This window comes from Furipterus horrens, unplaced genomic scaffold (assembly GCF_987537825.1).
Source record: "Furipterus horrens unplaced genomic scaffold, mFurHor1.1.pri manual_scaffold_11, whole genome shotgun sequence".
Taxonomy (NCBI): domain Eukaryota; kingdom Metazoa; phylum Chordata; class Mammalia; order Chiroptera; family Furipteridae; genus Furipterus; species Furipterus horrens.
Window position 1 is genome coordinate 10,389,562 of NW_028327181.1, and position 16,818 is coordinate 10,406,379.

Consider the following 16,818-nt stretch of genomic DNA (forward strand, 5'->3'; position numbering starts at 1 on the left):
CTGGTTCTCCAGATTGAACTTCCTCTTTTCTGGGCCTCACGGCACCTCAGGGTCACCCTTGTTCTTCACACTGTCCTCTACCTGTTCTTTACAGTTGTTCCTCTGCTTGACTCCGAACTTTTTCAGAAGAGGAAGCTTGTTTTCTTTATCTCTGCATTTCCCGCGTAACTCAGTACCTGGTACATAACTAATGCTTCGTGAAAGGTTTTTTTTTTAAGAAACCAGTGATAATCATAGCAGTTATCCTTTTTTGTTTTTGTTTTTTAATATTTTTATTATTTTATTTTATTTTATTTATTTGTTTTTAGAGAGGGGGAAAGGAGAAAGAGAGGGAGAGAAACATCAATGTGTGGTTGCCTTCTCACATGCCCCCAAACTGGGGACCTGGCATGCAATCTAGTCATGTGCCCTGACTCGGAATCGAACCAGCGACACTTGGTTCACAGGCCGATGCTCAATCTACTGAGCCACAGCAGCCAGCAAGCAGTTATCCTTATTGTACACTTATTATGTACCGGTCACTGTACTAAGTAGCTTTACATGTTTTATCTCATTTAATTTTCACAATGACTCTATAGGTTGCACTGTTATTACTTCATGAGATGAGGAAACTGAGGCTCAGAGAAGTGATATAACCTACTTGGGGCTGCCTAACTAGCAAGAGGCAGAGCAGTGTCATAAACCCAGGCCTAGAATCCCAGCCACTACACACATAATGCTGTGCGTGACAACATTGCAACGCTATGTGATACAGGGAAAAAATACAGTGAAACACTGACTCTGTACTCCAGTTCTAAGCGGAAAGACTGGAGAAACATGTGCCAGCCTGTGAGTGTGTCCAGAACACAAAGGTTGGGAGGCCTTTTATGGGGAGTAGTTGTTCTTCAAGGTTGAGTAGAGTGTAGCTAGATGGAGAGAAGGCTCTGCTCCCACCAGATCTGAACATCTCAGGACGTCCTGTGTCCAGGTAAGTGCCCCTCACAGATGACTGCCCTTCCCTGAAAGCCCAGCGCCCCCCATTGATTCTACCAGCATGTACCATACACCTCTGTGTGCCGAGGCCTGATCCCCGCCTTGAGGAGCCCAAGACCAGCAAGGGAAAGAGAAGCCAGCAGTATAGTTCATGATGTTCTGGGGAAGTATAGTGGGCCGTGGGGTACTGAGGGGGCACCCGTACCAATCTGGAGGAGGGATTAGGGAAGGCTTTCTGGAGGAGCTTATAAATAAATAAGAGCCCTAAGAAATGACTAGGAGCTACCAGGTGAAAAAGAAGGAAGACATATCTATCCAAATGGACGCTGCACATGGATGTTTATAACAGCTTTCTTCACACTTGCCAAAACCTGGAAGTAACCAAGATGTCCTTTAGTAGATGAATGGATAATTAAACTGTGGCCCATTCGACAATGGGATGTTATTCAGAGCTAAGAAGAAATGAGCTCTCAAGCTATGAGAAGATATGGAGGAAAGTTAAATCCATACTACGAAGTGAAAGAGGCCAATCTGGAAAGGCCACATACCATATGATTCCGACTACGTGACATTCTGGAAGAGGCGGAACTGGAGACAGTGAAAGACCAGTGGTTGCCGGGGGCTGTGGGGGAGGGAGGGAGGGAGGGATGAACAGATGAACAGGCAGAGCTCAGAGGATTTCAGGGCAGTGGAACTATTCTGTGTGAGACAGTGATGGTGGCTACGTGTCATTCATTATACATTTGTCAACACCCATAGGAAGGACCCGAGAGTGAACCCTCATGTGAACTGGATGTGGGGTGATAATGACGTGTCAGTGTCGGTTCATCGACTCTAACAGTTGTACCACTCGGGCGGGGATGTCGATAGTGGGGGAGGATGTGTCTGTGTGGAGGTCGGGGGTCTGTGGGAACTCTCTGTGCTTTGTGCTTAATTTTGCTGTGACCCTAAAACTGCTCTAAAAAATAAGGTCTAGTCTGAACAAAAGAAGGGAGAGGGGACAAGCTGCAGGAGAGCTGAGGGGTGAGAGGAGAGCGTGGGCCAGTGGCACCTCCGGGGCTGCAAGGGAGAGCCGTGCAGTTGGAGCATGGGACTGGGGGGAGGGAGGAGAGAGGAGGCTGGGGATGTCTGCTGGGGCCAGAGAGGGAGGGCCTCGAGGTCACGTTAGGATGCGGGACATCATCCGTGGGCATCCGTGAGAGGTGTGAAGGGGGTCGGATATGCTGCTTAGAAACCTCCAGCTAGCTGCCATGTAGAAGATGGATTGGAACGGGCCACCTGGATGTGGGGGACCAGCACGGAACAGGAGCAGCGGCAATGGAGAGGGGGACACAGGTCTGAGGGCAATTTGGAGGCCGCGTCCTGAGCGAGGCCCTGACTGCTGCTTTCTCCCCACCCTCCCCTGTACCCTCCCAGAGTTTGTCCGGATGATGTCCCGCTGAGGCCAGAGGGGCCCCTCCAGGACTGCCAAGCTCCCGCCAGCGGGGAGAAGAGGAGCCAGGGTTTGCCTCACCCCGCTGTAGCTGCCGAGAGCCCAGGATGTACTGGCGGATGGGACCTGCCTGCACCCCGGGGAGATGCCCACCCCGGACCCCCACCCCTCCGCACTGTGAAAGACTCACAATTCCTGCAACTGGAAAGGGGGGCGCCCGCCGACAAGGAGGCCACAGTGCCAAGCCCGCAGAGGTCATGCAAGGCGCCAAGTGCCATGTATCCAGCCGCCGCTGACTGGGTGGGCCAGGGAGCCCGCCAGCAGATCCCACAATAGCATGTCTGCCCTGGGGCAAAGCTTCTTGCTGCCCTCCTTAGCTCTGTGCCCAACCCAGCTCGCCTCAGCCCTGTTATCTCAGAACCAATAAAAATATTTCCAAGAGCAAGGCAGCCGTGGGGGTCTTTGCTTTGGGGGGCCTGGTTAGATGACATGTTTCTTGGGTACCAATTGCATGCCCAGAACTGGCTGAACATTCCTGCATTCAACACACATTTATTGAGCACCCATTAGATACCCAGTCGCCTCCTCACTGACCTCAGAAGCCAGAACCTGGCACCTTTACCTGAAAGGGCAGCGGGAGGCTGTAGTGGTTTGGCTGGGTAGGCAGCTGCCACAGATAAGGTCAGGTTCTACAGCGGGTCCTCACTTAATGTTTAAGCAAAATGACAGAGAGGAAAACCAGTTTTACCACAGGCTGATTGATGTCAACAAGAGTTAAGTTCCTAAGCATCTCCTCAAACAAACGTTATTCCAGGACCCGCTTGTGTAAGAAAAAGAGTGGATATCGGGTAAGCATCTGGCAAGGTCTTCCTCTCTTACTGGAGCTTTCATAGCGGTCAGGGAAACAGACATGAAATAGTCACATTGTTACATGATTATAAACAGTGATGCTGCTGTTGAGGAAAAGGGGACCTTCGATGGGGTATGAGAAGGAGGACAGGTCTTCTCGGGGGAGATCAAGGAGGCTTTCTGGAGCAAGTGACCACGAGGTTTTTGCCCTGAAGGAAATCTCAGTGCGTGTGAGGGGACAGATATAGAAACAGCTGCCATCCTCTCCACTGAGCAGGGAGCAGAATAGTAGGGTGACTGGGCTCTGGGCTTATTTGCTGTGTGACTTTGGGCCAGTCACGTCTCCTCTCTGAACCTCAGTTTCCTCCAATGTAACGGGGATAATCAACGGCCATGAAGTCCACAGGGAGTGCTCTCAGGACATTGCACTGAGCACCTCCAGGGGCCGCTATTGACCCAACTGCAGTGGAATTGTGCCGGGTGGCACAGTTATTAAACAATCCATTATAATCATTGTAATTAATTTAGATAAGTGAAGGGTTGAAGGAGTCCAGAAGAGAAGTCTGTGGGCGGAAGTTGCCCAGAATCTTTGACAGGCGTGGGGCATAATCAGACAGGGCTGTGGGACGGACCCAGGTATTCCAAGTCAATGGTTCTCAAATTTTAGTGCGTGTAAGAATCGCCTGGAGGACTTGTTACGCCACAAATCTGGGCTCTACTCGGGTGATTCTGATTCAGTGTTTGGGGTGGGGCCCATGACCTTGCATCTTTAACAAGCTCCCAGAGGCTGCTGATGCTGCCCAGTCTGTGGACCACAATTTGAATAACACTGCTATAAATTCCAGACACGTGGGAGGCAGGCGTGTTTCCAGGCAGCTGCGAGGGAGGGGTGCTGAGGACTAAAAGCTGGAAGTGGGAGGGGAGTGCGCATATGTTGTGGCCCAGGGGCGGTCCTTTCCTTAGACCTGGCGGGGAATGTAGGAAAGACTGGGAGCCCCTGCCAGAGACCCGTGTAATCCCCATGTCCCTGTGGGCAGCAGGGCTGAGAGCTCCAAATTCCCTCAAATGATCCAATTCTGAGACTAAGCCCTTGGCTCCGTGCCCATGGCAGCCTGCGGCCCCGCTGCTTCCGTGCCCACTGAACTCTGCCCAGAGGCCCAGATCTCCACTATTTCAGAAATGCAAGACTCTTGGAGGGCCAGAGGGGCTATCTGTGGAAAGAGGGCTTCCAGGGGCATCTCTGTTAGCTGACAGGATGAGCCCCTGGGGGAACCCCAGAGAGAGAGGAGTTAGGGTGATAGGATGCGTCTGTCCTTAGGTCGGCCTCTTAAAAAAACGGACATGATGGCTTTGATTAAGCGGCTTGACAATATAGCCAAGCCACTGCTCAGAGGAGCGCCCATGCTCAGGACAAGGGAGGCCAGGGCGGCCCAGGGGCTGGGTGGGCTTCTGCCTCCTCACCTTGAACTTGTCGTATACTTAGGGGAGCCTAATGAGATTGTTTGAAGAAAGCATTCTGTTCCTTTCCAAGACTGAGACTCGTTTTTCTAGAAGGGCCCTATCCCAAGCAGGAGTTCTTCCTGCAACCTGCACTGCACAACAGCTTTAATGCCTCCCCTGGTGAGGAGCTTGGTTTGTGTCATCTTAGAAGAGCTCTCATTGTCTGAAAGGTCTTAAACTAAGCCTGGATTTGCCTCCCAGTGACTTGTAAAATCCAATTCATTCACTCATGCATTCAACTAATATTTATTGAGCACCTATTATGTGCCAGGTCCTGTGCCAGAGTCCCTGTCTTCAAAGAGCTCAGACTCTAGGAGGTAAAACATAAGAAACAGGCAAGTGTGATATAGTGGGTACTACTTACTAGGTTACTCCCAAGGCTGGCCTAGGAGAAGTGAAGGCATGTAAAAGCACTCAGTCCAAACTGGCTGGGGGGGAGAGGGGGGCTGTGTGGAAGGGAAAGATTTGCTGGGACCTGAAGGATCAGCTGTGCTTAGGGGAGGGGAGGGGAAGAGTGTTTCTGGTTGAGGGAACAGCATGAGCAAAGGCCCAGAGGAAAGGAGGAGCATGGCCTCTTTGGGAAATGAAGCGATTCCATCCGCCTGGTGTACTAGGCTGCAGGAAGATACAGAGAGAGATGACTCTCATCAGAGAGGAAGGGCTGGATCCCACCACAGGCCTGGGAGTGAGAGAGGCTCGGGAGGGACCTCTGAGGGGCTGCCTTCTTGTATGAGCCAGGCCTGTGGCAGCAGAAACCTTGGTGCCTATAGCAGGGTTGTCTTCGGGGCAGGAAGGTCCAGAGGGTGGAGCAAATCACAGGGTGGCAGAGGGCAGCCTGTAGCAATGTGATTAAGAGCATGGCTATGATCAAAAGACTGAGAAAACAGACACTCTGTGCCCGAGAGAAGAACACAACCCTTGGGGTCTTGCCAAAAGGATCAAACTTGTGTCTGATCATGCCTCTGGAACCAGCGGGCAATTGGCAGGAAATTCACAGGACAGAGGAACATGTTGAGTTGTACTGTATTCCACTAGCAAAATCAGACTGGGAAGCCCCCCAGGCCAAATGGCTCTAGTTCTTCAACAGATGAATTACAAGAAAAACTAAGAGATGGAAGGAGGACTTGTAGATTAAGAGAGACTTAGGAGGTATCAAGTTAGAAAAAAAATGGGCCTGACTAAACAGTGTCTAGGGTGGAAAAAAAAAAACCATAAAGAAACACAAGGCAATTATTCCTGTAAAAGTCCAAATGGCAGTTGCTTTCAGAGGGGGCGGGAGGGCTGTGTAGGAGAGGGCACAGAGGGGGGGTCAGGCAAAGTTCTATTTCTTAACCCATGGGGCCTTTTGTGTGTGTGTGTGCCTTAAAATAATTCACTGAGTTATCCATTTGTTCTGTATATTTTTTCTGTCTTATTTTACAATAAAAAAGTTTTGGTGTTTTCTTTAAAGTGAACTCAGGAACCAGCCACCAGATTTAAATCCCAGCTCTGCCACTTATTAGCTGTAAGACCCCCTGTGCCTCAGTTCCTCATCTGTAAAATGGGGATGATGTTATAGGTTGTTTTGAAGATTAAATAAGTCAGTGTACTCAAAGCCTTTAGAAAAGTGCCTGGCACACAGTAAGCATTATAAAAAATTTTCCAATTATTGTATTGTTATTCCCTATTTCCCTACCCCTTCTCCTATGTGTCCTTAAGCTTCTGTGATTTCTCTCTCAAGAAATGGGGAAGGAAGAGCCAGCCATGGCGGTGTTCAGTGGCTGTGGTAAGTGACAACATGATCGCAGCTCAAATCTGGGATCTGGCTCTATGACCAGGGAGTGACTGTCCACGCAGAATGGTCCTGCAGGGTGGCCCTGATCCTGCTGGCTGTGCCTGAGGCTCAGGTTGCAGGAACCGGAATATCCCTTCACTCCTCTGGGGGTACCTGCCACCTACTCCTGTTCTCTTGCTGATGCCTGTCTTTCCTAGAGAGAGGACAAAGGGACTGAGCAGTATGATCGAGGCATGAGCTGTGGTGGTAATGCGAATCTTGGTTCTAATCCCAGCTCTGCCACACAAGGGAGTTAAGGGATGTATGTGTTAAGAGCGTCCCTCTTCCTCTTTGGGTCTCCTAATCTATTAATGATAATAATTGTACCTCCCTGGTGGGGTGATTGTGATGAAATAATCCATGCATTATGCTAAGTAGAGGGCCTGACTCAAGGCCTTCACACCTACCGTCCTCTGTTCCTGGAGTGCTTTTCCCTGCATTCTTTAATAGCTGGATCCTTCTCTATTTTGGGGACTGTGATTAAATGTCTCCTTGACTCCCCTATTGAAGGAAGGACACCATGGCCACATCTCGTTTATATTCTTTAGAGCATATATGAAAGTTATGACCTGATATATTTATTATATTATGATATATTTCTGCTTATCTGCTTATAGTTTGATGCCCCCTGTCCTTCGCTAGAATGTAAGCTCAATGTTGGCAGAGGCCATTTCTACGCTGTTTGCTATAGTATATCTCCAGTGTCTAGTAGGTACTAGTAATTAATTATTTATTGAATAAATGAACAAAATCCACGAATATATAAATGAATCTATCTGTTCACGTCTCTGTCATGTGTTTTCCCTGATTGGCTTTTGAGGGACATAGTGCAGGGATCTTGTTGGGCTTATCCTCTGCTCTACCTCCTGAAGCCTTGCTCTCCGCGAGGTGTGCAGGGCAGTCAGTGAATACCTACCAAATGGATGTGTGCCTGGGGACAAAGAGAATGGGTGCTGCTTGTGACTGCTGCTCTCAGGTGCAGGAAGGGCTCCAGGCCTGTCCCTGGGGGCCTCCTGACCTCAGGTCTTTCTCTGTTCTAATGTCCGGTCTTTGGGGACCATTTCCTTGTGCTGCAGAGGCTTCAAGGTCACAGACAGTGCTGTAGAATGGGAAAGAAAGGACCGGGGGTTTGGACAGACCTAGATTCTAGTCCTTGATCAATCATTTACAATCTCTGGGAACTGGAGGCAGTCGGTGAAGCTTCAGTGTTCTCATCTGTTCAAAGATAATAACAAGAACACATCTGCTTGGAAGAGTTTTAGTGATCAAATCAGGTAACAGACATGAAAGCCCGATGGGAGTTAAACAGACACACATGTGTGTCCTCACTAGTATCAACAGCTACAAGTGTTTGAAACAGCCACCAAGAACCAAATCCTAGGGTGAAACTGGAGTTCTGGAGAGAGACTCTGCTGCGTTTCTGTCAACGTCCATTCTCCCCATCTTCCTTAGTAATAAAATTCCCAATTTCTATGACATTTAGACTCGAGACTACATTTCCCAGCCTCCTTTGCTTTCTAGCTGTAGCCTTATGCTCAAGTTCTAGCTAATGAGTAGAAGCAGGTATGTGCAATTTCTGGTAAGTGTCCTTAAAAGGAAAGGTCGGGCTTCCCTTGCCTTTCTTCCTCCTTTTTGCTAGCTGTAATGTGACGCTGAGACTTGGAGCTTGAGTAGCTATTTTGGACCATGAGGAAGTAGTCAGCACTGAGGATGGTGGAACAAACCACCTGAAGGAGCCTGGGTCTCTGACACCTGGAAGCCACCCCAAAAGCCTGGAGTGCCTTATTCTACACCCCTTTTAAAGAGAGAGAAAAACTGTGCCATTACAGCCATTATTACTTTGTATTTTTCCTGCAGTAGCAACCAAATTTAAATATGACTGGTATACTCTCCAAAAAGGAAGAGTCCACACAGGATAGATGAGTTTTATTTTTAATTAATAAACACTTGTATAACGCCAGCTATGTTGCTGGCATTCTATTAAGCCCTTCCCAAATATTAACTTGTTAATTCTCACTGTAACTCTATGAGACAGGAACTACTATTATTCCCATTTCACAGGTAAGTCTTGGAAACTTCATGGGAAAGAGGAGGGAAGCAGTTCTTGAAATGTTCTTTTCAGTTCCTGCCTCTGTTCATTCTTTCATTCAACAAATATTAACTGAACACAGACCTTCTTCTGGGTGTTAGGGATAGGGACAAAAAGACAGATTTGATGACTGGTCTCTAGGAGCGTACAGTCCAGGCTGCACTGTCCAGTATGGCAGCCACTAGCCACATGTGGCTATTTAAGTTTAAATTAATTAAAATTAAATAAAAATTTAGTTCCCTAGACATACCACCACATTTCATGTGTTCAGTAGCCACATCTGGTTGGTGGTTACTGTACTAGATGGCATAGCTATGGTGTATTTCCATCGCGGTAGAAAGTTCTTGTCCAAAGGGACAGCTGACTGATGCACCATTTACAATCCAGCAGACAGGCTCTGGCTCTACTGTTTCTTCTTGTTGCTTCCCTAATTTGCCCAGTTCTGGCGAAGAGAATGGAAAAAAATAAAGTAGCTGCTTTATTTATTTGTGAGTTATTGTCAGCTTTGGGTTAAGTCCTTTTTATTCATCATCTCACCCTGTTTTACAGATGAGGAGACTGAGGTTCAGAGAGGAGATGTGACTTAGCCATGTTTACACCTACAGTGGATAAGAAAGACTGTCCTTGGTGTTCCTCATCTCATAAACTGTGTCCTTCATGCAATTAAAAGAGTCTGGAAGATAATAAGAACAGCTGACGTATATAGAGTGCTTATGACGGTCATGTGAGGCACTCTCCTGAACTTTGCTTTATATCATCTTTGTGCTCACCCTAGGAGACTGAAAATTCTCATCACCTCACTTACAAATGAGGAACTGTAATGCAGAAGGGAAGTGACTTATCTGAGGCCATCCAGATGGGACGCTGCTTGGTGTTTCTGTCCTTGTCCCAGGCAGTCCTAGGCCTGGCTGGCTTCTTCCTTGTGACTCATATCCTCCTGGGGGAAGTAAAGAAAAGCCTGGTCCCTTCTCCCTCCTGTGAAGTTCGAGATCCAGCCAGGTTTCTCTTGGTTCAAGTGGCCCAGTTGGGGCCAGAACCGGGCGGCACTGTGGTTCCCTGCCTCTTTGGGTGGTTCTGCCCCCCTGCTATCTAACCACAATAGGCCCTGGGCTAGGAAACTTGGCTTTGGTACCAGACCACCCGCTTTCGAGTCCAAGGGCTGGCAGGGTGGGCTTAGCAGAGGCAAGACTGGCCTCCACGCCCTTTGTGTGTTTACCTTTTGAACTTTTATTGTGAGCTTATCTTTAAGGGGCAAAAATATTCCATAAGCTTAAAATAGGCAAGACTTAATTAATAGCATGCTTTGTTCTTCTGATCCTTATCTGTACAGGAAGACACACCCCTTTTCAGTTTTATGGGTCAAGGTGAAACTGCCTGTGGGGGCTCACAAGCATCTGTTCATTTTCCACGTTTGAACCTGGTTCCCTTTGGCTTTTCCCTCCCCAGGGTGGAAGAGGTTTTTCCCAACGTCTTAGCCTGAGCACTTCACCAAGACCTTTGCTATTTATCAAGTGCCAGCACTGCATGCTATAATTATTTCTTCTTATATGATTAATAGCCATTGTGCACTGAGGACCTTACTATGGGCCAGACACTCTGTTAAGGGCTCCTAACACCTTTATATGGTGGGTCTTATTTGCATTTTACAGATGAGAAAACTGAGGCCAAGAGAGAAGAAATGACTTTCTCAAGGCCACACAGCTCTAAAAAGTGGAGGTAGTCTTTCAATCCAGGTCTCTATGCCTCCAAGCACCCATGACTAATATTTATTGAGCACTTAGCTATGGGCTCAAGAATCCTGCAATGCTAGCTTTTAAAACAGGTTCTTTTTTATTTTCCTTGTTTAAAATATGTCTTTTTTATCCTCACAATCCTTTGAGGTACATACACGTCCTCCGCTGCCTTGCGGCATACCTCTTCAGGGGAAAGGCTAAGGGAGTAAACCCCGACAGAAAATCCGGAGCCGGAGTCCCTAAGGCGGTTTGACGTTGTAGTCAACACCGGCAACTCCTGCGGCGCACCTGAAGCCAAGCTGTATTGACTCCGTCTTTCCCTTGGACCCTTCAGCTGCGAAGAGAGGGGGGGTCTGCTGCATGGGCAACAGCAGACCCTCCATATCACCCTGCCCAGGCTCTGTAGCTTCAGCTTCACTGGAGAGGACACTCCAGCGTCATCGCAAGATGTCGATTCAACACGGGAGGAGACAGATACCGTGTCACTCCTGAGTCGGACTGCACAGCCATTCTCGGCAGTGCAGATAGACTCTTAAGAAGCTACACCATCGTCTCTCGAGACGGACGGCTGCCGACGACGACGACGACATACACGTATTCTCTCCATTTCACAGATGAGGCTCAGAGAGGTGAATTCGTTTACCCAAAGTCACATACTGTTTAATGCTGGAGGTGTGATTTCCACCAAGCTGTGTCTGATAGGTAGCCTGGCTCAGAGGAAAGGTGATAGATTAGAAGTGAAAAAATATATGTATCAAATAGATTTTGGCTCCTCATTGTGTGGGCAAATTACTTAACCCTTCTGAACTTCAGCTTTGCATCTGCAAAATGGGGACACTCTATTTTCCTAGCTTCTTGAGGTAGTTCTGAGAATCAAATGTCTGGGAACCAATGGTTATTGACAACTTGCTCCATCAGGGCCTGAATTTACATGCCTTGTCTCAGTTTTATATGAAATTATGGTAAATTGTATACTAAAATTTTTTTTTATTTATTGATTTGAGAGAGAGAGAGAAGAAGGTGGGGTAGGGAGAGGTAGAGAAAGAGAAACATCAATTTGTTGTTCCACTTATTTATGCATTCATTGGTTGATTCTTGTATGTACCCTGACCTGGGATCGAGCCTGCAACCTTGGCATATCAGGATGATGCGCTAACCAACTGAGCTACCCAGCCAGGGCCAAATTGGGTCTTTTAAAAATTCTTCTCTGAGTTTTCCACAAAATGCTTATCTTTCTTCCACAAACAGAAAATAATAATTTGTGTCCATTTTGAAACTATTTCTACAGGGAGGTAGGTGATCTTTAATTTTTTAAAGTTTACTTTTAATTGTAATTAACATATATTAGTTTCAAGTGTAACAACACTGTAATTCAATATTTATTTATATACCTTACAAAGGGATCACCTTGTCCCCCCTATCAAGACCCCTGCCAGAGTGGGACATTTGTTACAATCAATGAACCTACACTGAGGCATCATTATCACCCCATGTCTAGTTTACATGAGGATTCACTCTTGGTGGTGTACATTCTATGGACTTGGACAAATGTATAATGACATACACCCACCATTACAGTATCATACTAACCTAAAACCCTCTGTGCCTGCCTATCCTCCGTCCCCCCCTTCCGCTGCCTCCGCCCCAATAACCCCAGGCAATGACTGGCCTTACTCTCCAGAAAGTCATATAGTCGGAATCTTAAGTATGTAGCCTTTTCAGATGGGCCTCTTTCACTTAGTAATATGTGTTAAAGGTTCTTCCATATCAGCTGTTCAAAAAAAAAAAAAGGTTCTTCCATATCTTTTCATGGCTTGATAGCTCATTTCTTTTTTTTTTTTTTTTTTTTTTTTTTTTTTTTAGCATTGAGTAATATTTCATTGTCTGGAATGTATCATAGATTATCCATTCATCTGCTGAAGGACATCTTGGTTGCTTCCAAGATGAATAAAGCTGTTGTGAACATCCATGTGCAGGTTTTGTGTGGACCTAAGTGTTCAGCTTCTTTAGATAAATACCGAGGTGTTCAGTTGCTGAATCTTGTGGTAAGAGCATGTTTAGTTTTGTAAGCAGCTGCAGCTGCAGAAGCGTGTTCCAAAGCGGCTGTACCGTTCCCACCAGTGATAAATGGGAGTTCCTGCTGCTGCACAGATTTGAAGTAATTTTTTTATGTTTTATTTATTTATTTATTTTTAGAGAGAGGGGAAGGAAGGGAGAGAAACATTGCTGTGTGAGAGGATCATGGATCAGCTGCGTCTCACACGCCCCCAGATAGGGGCCTGGCCTGCAACCCAGGCATGTGCCTTGCCTGATGTAATCAAATCGGTGACCTTTCTGTTCACAGGCCCGGTGCTCAGTCCACTAAACCACACCAGCGAGGGCTGAAGTAAGTTTTACGTCAAACCAGCCCCTGAAAGTGTCTTTGGGCTCTCAGATGGGGATGACCTTCCCCAGCAGGCCTGAGACATTGGAGGCTAGAGCCCATTGTCTGCAGAGAAAGGCCTGGAGCAGGGGCCACCTGGGGACTGACTCTTGTCAGCTTTCCCAGCACGCAGAGTCCCTGCTTTGTGGGTAGCCAGCCTGGAGAGCAGGCCTGGGGTTGTTTGCAGACTCATGTAGGTCAGTGCCTTTGGATATAAACCCGCCTCGGGGTCGGTCCTCTAGCCTGGCTTGGCACCTGCAACCCTAAGCCCTTTGCTTCCAGCCCTGGGCCCTGAATCCTGCTCCTAATATCCCCTCAGGTTTGAGAGAAATTTAATCCCCACCCCGACCCCAGTCACTCCTTGCCCCCACGAGACTGCCCCTGAGTCAGACCTCTCAAATGAGACCCCATTCTGTAGACCCCAACTTCTTCTTTTCTTTTTTTAAGTATATTTTATTGATTATGTTGTTACAGTTGTCCCAATTTCTCTTCCCTTTGCTCCCTTCTGCTCAGTATCCCCCTTCCCTCCAGCAACCTCATCCCCCCTTAGTTCATGTCTGTGGGTCGTGCATGTAAGTTCTTTGGCTTCACCCTTTCTTATATTATTCTTAACTTCCCTCTGTCTATTTTGTCCCCAGATGATCCCCGTATCTGTGATTCTGTTCCTATTCTGGTTTGCTTAGTTGGATTTTGTTTTTATTTTTTAGATTCAGTTGTTGATAGTTGTGAGTTTGTTGTCATTTTAATGTTCATAGTTTTGATCTTCTTTTTCTTAAATACGGCCCTTTAACATTTCATATAACAATGGCTTGGTGATGATGAGCTCCTTTAGCTTCACCTTGTCTGGGGAGCACTTTATCTGCCCCTCCATTCCAAATGATAGCTTTGCTGGATAGAGTAATCTTGGTTGTAGGTCCTTGCTTTTCATCACATTGAATATTTCTTGCCAGTCCCTTCTTGCCTGCAAAGTTTCTTTTGAGAAGTCAGCTTACAGTCTTATAGGCACCCTTTGTAGGTAATTCTCTGCTTTTCTCTTGCTGCTTTTAAGATCCTCTCTTTATCTTGAACCTTTGGCATTTTAATTATGATGTGTCTTGGTGTGGTCCTCCTTGGGTCTAGCTTGTTTGGGACTCTCTGTGCTTCCTGGACTTGAATGTCTATTTCCTTCACCAAATTTGGGAAGTTTTCCTTCATAATTTTTTCACATAAGCTTTCAATTTCTTGCTTTTCCTCTTCTCCTTCTGGCACTCCTATGATTCAGATGTTGGCACGTTTAAAGTTGTCCCAGAGGTTAATAAGCCTCTCCTCATTTTTTTCAATTCTGGTTTCCTCATTCTGCACTGGTTGACTATTTTTTTCTTCCTTATGTTCCAAATCATCGATTTGAACCCCAGTTTCCTTCCCTTCACCATTGGTTTTGTGTGGATTTTCCTTCGTTTCATTTAGCATAGCCTTCACTTCTTCCTTTCTGTGTTTGCTGTACTTAATCATATCTGTCAAGTCTGTGAGCATCAGTGTTTTGAATTCTAAGTATGTTAGGTTGGCTATCTCCTTGTCCCTTAGTTCTCCCACTGGAATCTTGGTTCGTTCTCTCTTTTGGGCCATATTTCTCCGTCTCCTCATCATGACAGGCTCCTGTGTTTGTTTGCCTCTATGTCTTAGGTAGAGCTGTCACACCTGTTACGTTGTAAGGGGAAGAGCCTTAGGTATTTGTTAGCACAGGGTGACCAGTTTCACTATGTTGTGGAGCTATATGTGGGGGAGGGGTCTGAGAGGGAACAATGCCGCTTGCTCAGTACTCACCCCTTTTCCAGGTGCTCCTCCTGCTTTCCGTATGGGACTGGCGCCTCTCTAGCTGTTGCCCTGGCCATGGTTCACAGAGTGGGTGGGTCTGTGGACATTCTAGGACCATGGGGGCCCTTTAAACAGGAGGACTCCTGTTCAAGCCAGCAGTTTCTTCCTCCGCTTCAACCTCCACTGATTTTCACAGTCAGAAGCAATGAGGCTTTATTGTCTACAGCGCTGGAACCATGAGCTGCGTGGTCTGTTCTGGTGCTGGGAGGACTCCCCAGGTGTCCCTCCTGAGTTTTTAAAATGTATGACTGCTTTCTGCTGGCCTGCCGCTGCAGCCGCTGCTGCCACCAAACTGCTTCCTCTCTGCCCTGGCTGCACTCTTCTTACCTGTCTGGCTGAGTATTTCTTCTTTATATCTTTGTTTGTTGGACTTCCATGCAGCTCAGTTTTCTGGAACTTCTGATTGTCCCTAGTTTTGAGGTAATTGTATTCCTTCTTAGTTGTGGAGGGAGACACAGTGTGTCTGTCTACGCCTCCATCTTGCCCAGAAGTCCTGTAGGCACCAACTTCTTCTTGTAGGATCAATGCCTGCCATTTGAAAACTACTGGCCTCTATCCCTCTGGGCTTCAGTTTTCTCAGTTATAACTGGGGAGAGTAAGTTATGGGGCTTTCTAAGGTGTAAGAAACTCATGAGGTAAGGCAAGAGAAACAGCTCGGTGAATCGAGGGCCCCAGTGCTTCTGTTAGGAAATCCCTTGATAAATGGTACCACCAACTTCCTTAGCCCCAGGGTAATAAGGTACAGGGTACAAAAGACATTGTGGTCCTTTAGCAGAAAGGAGCTTGAGGAGGCTGCAACTTCAGTGATTTTTACTTACCATGGGGGGTGGGGAGGTACATTTCTAACAGCATAGCTCTGGATATAAGCTGCAGAAAGCAAGAACTCAGGGGATCCTTTCATTCCAGGATAACAATTAGGTGAGAACTTGTCTTATGCCAGACACTATTCTAATGGTTAATGTATTCTAATGTACATGGAGATATCCTCCTTTTCTTCCCCCTCCTCCACTGCCACCTCCTCCCTCTTTTTGGTAACAGCTTTATTTAGATATAATTCACATACTATACAATTCACCCATTTAACATATTTAACATGTACACTTCAATGGTTTTTAGTATATTCACAGAGGTGTACAACTATTGCCACAATCAATTTTAGATATTTCCATCACCCTGAAAGGATATCCCATACCCTTTAGCTATCATCTGCAATTTACCTGCTCTCCTGGCCCCAGGCAACAACCAGTCTACCTTCTGTCTCTATAGATTTGCCTATTCTGGACATTTTATGTAAATGCAGTAGATTTGCCTATTCTGGACATTTTATATAAATGCAATAGTACAATTTGTGGCCTTTTGTATCTGGCTTGTTTCACTCAGCATAACGTTTTCAAGGTTCATCTGTTTTGTAGCATGTATCAGTAATTCATTACTATTTCTGGTTAAATAATAGTCTATTGTATAGATAGGTGCATTTTGTTTATTCATTAGTTGATGGACATTTGGGTTGCTTCTACTTTTTTATTAAAACTTATTTTCCATTATAGCTCACATTCAGTATTGTATTAGTTTCAGGGGTACAACCTAGTGGTTACACAATCATATACTTTACAAAGTGTTCCCCCTGATATTTACAATACCCAACTGGCACCATACATAGTTATTATAATATTATTGACTCTATTTCCTATGCTGTACTTTACATCAGGTTGCTTCTCCTTTTTGACTATTATGAATAATGTTGCTATGAACATTTGTGTATAGGTTTTTGTGTGAACATATGCTTTCATTTCTCTTGGGAAAAATGGAATGAAATTGCTAGGTCAGATGATTGCATTACCAGCTCTAATCATACATCCATTTTTTGACATAGGAAGTATTATTATGTCTTTAGCAGTTGAAAAAAACAAAACTCAGAGAGGTATGCTACTTGCTCAAGGCCACACAGTAAGTGGTAGAGCAGGTCTTGGAACCCAGGCAGTCTAACTTAGATTCCATGCTCATCCTGCCTCCGGGGCCTCAGAAATTTCATTTTACCTGATAAGTAGCCTTATCCACAAGCAGTTAAATCTAAAAAATGGAGACAAGTTCTTTGGTACAAGGGTGACCTGGGCAAGTATAGAACCTGAAGAGCCCAGTGGGGGCTAGCCAGGA

At 46.3% G+C, this 16,818-nt stretch overlaps 1 protein-coding gene across 6 annotated transcripts in view; it reads left to right on the forward strand.

Annotated features, from left to right (window-relative positions):
• Nucleotides 1-2,845, forward strand: part of CABP1 (calcium binding protein 1) — a 30,456-nt gene extending 27,611 nt beyond the window's left edge. For all 6 annotated transcript variants that reach the window (XM_090290874.1, XM_090290875.1, XM_090290870.1 and 3 more), the window contains one exon: nucleotides 2,389-2,845. In XM_090290874.1, the coding sequence (XP_090147000.1) occupies nucleotides 2,389-2,414 (26 nt within the window). In that variant the 3' untranslated portion in view covers nucleotides 2,415-2,845. The remainder of the gene's footprint in view (nucleotides 1-2,388) is intronic.
• The last annotated feature ends 13,973 nt before the right edge of the window (nucleotides 2,846-16,818 follow it).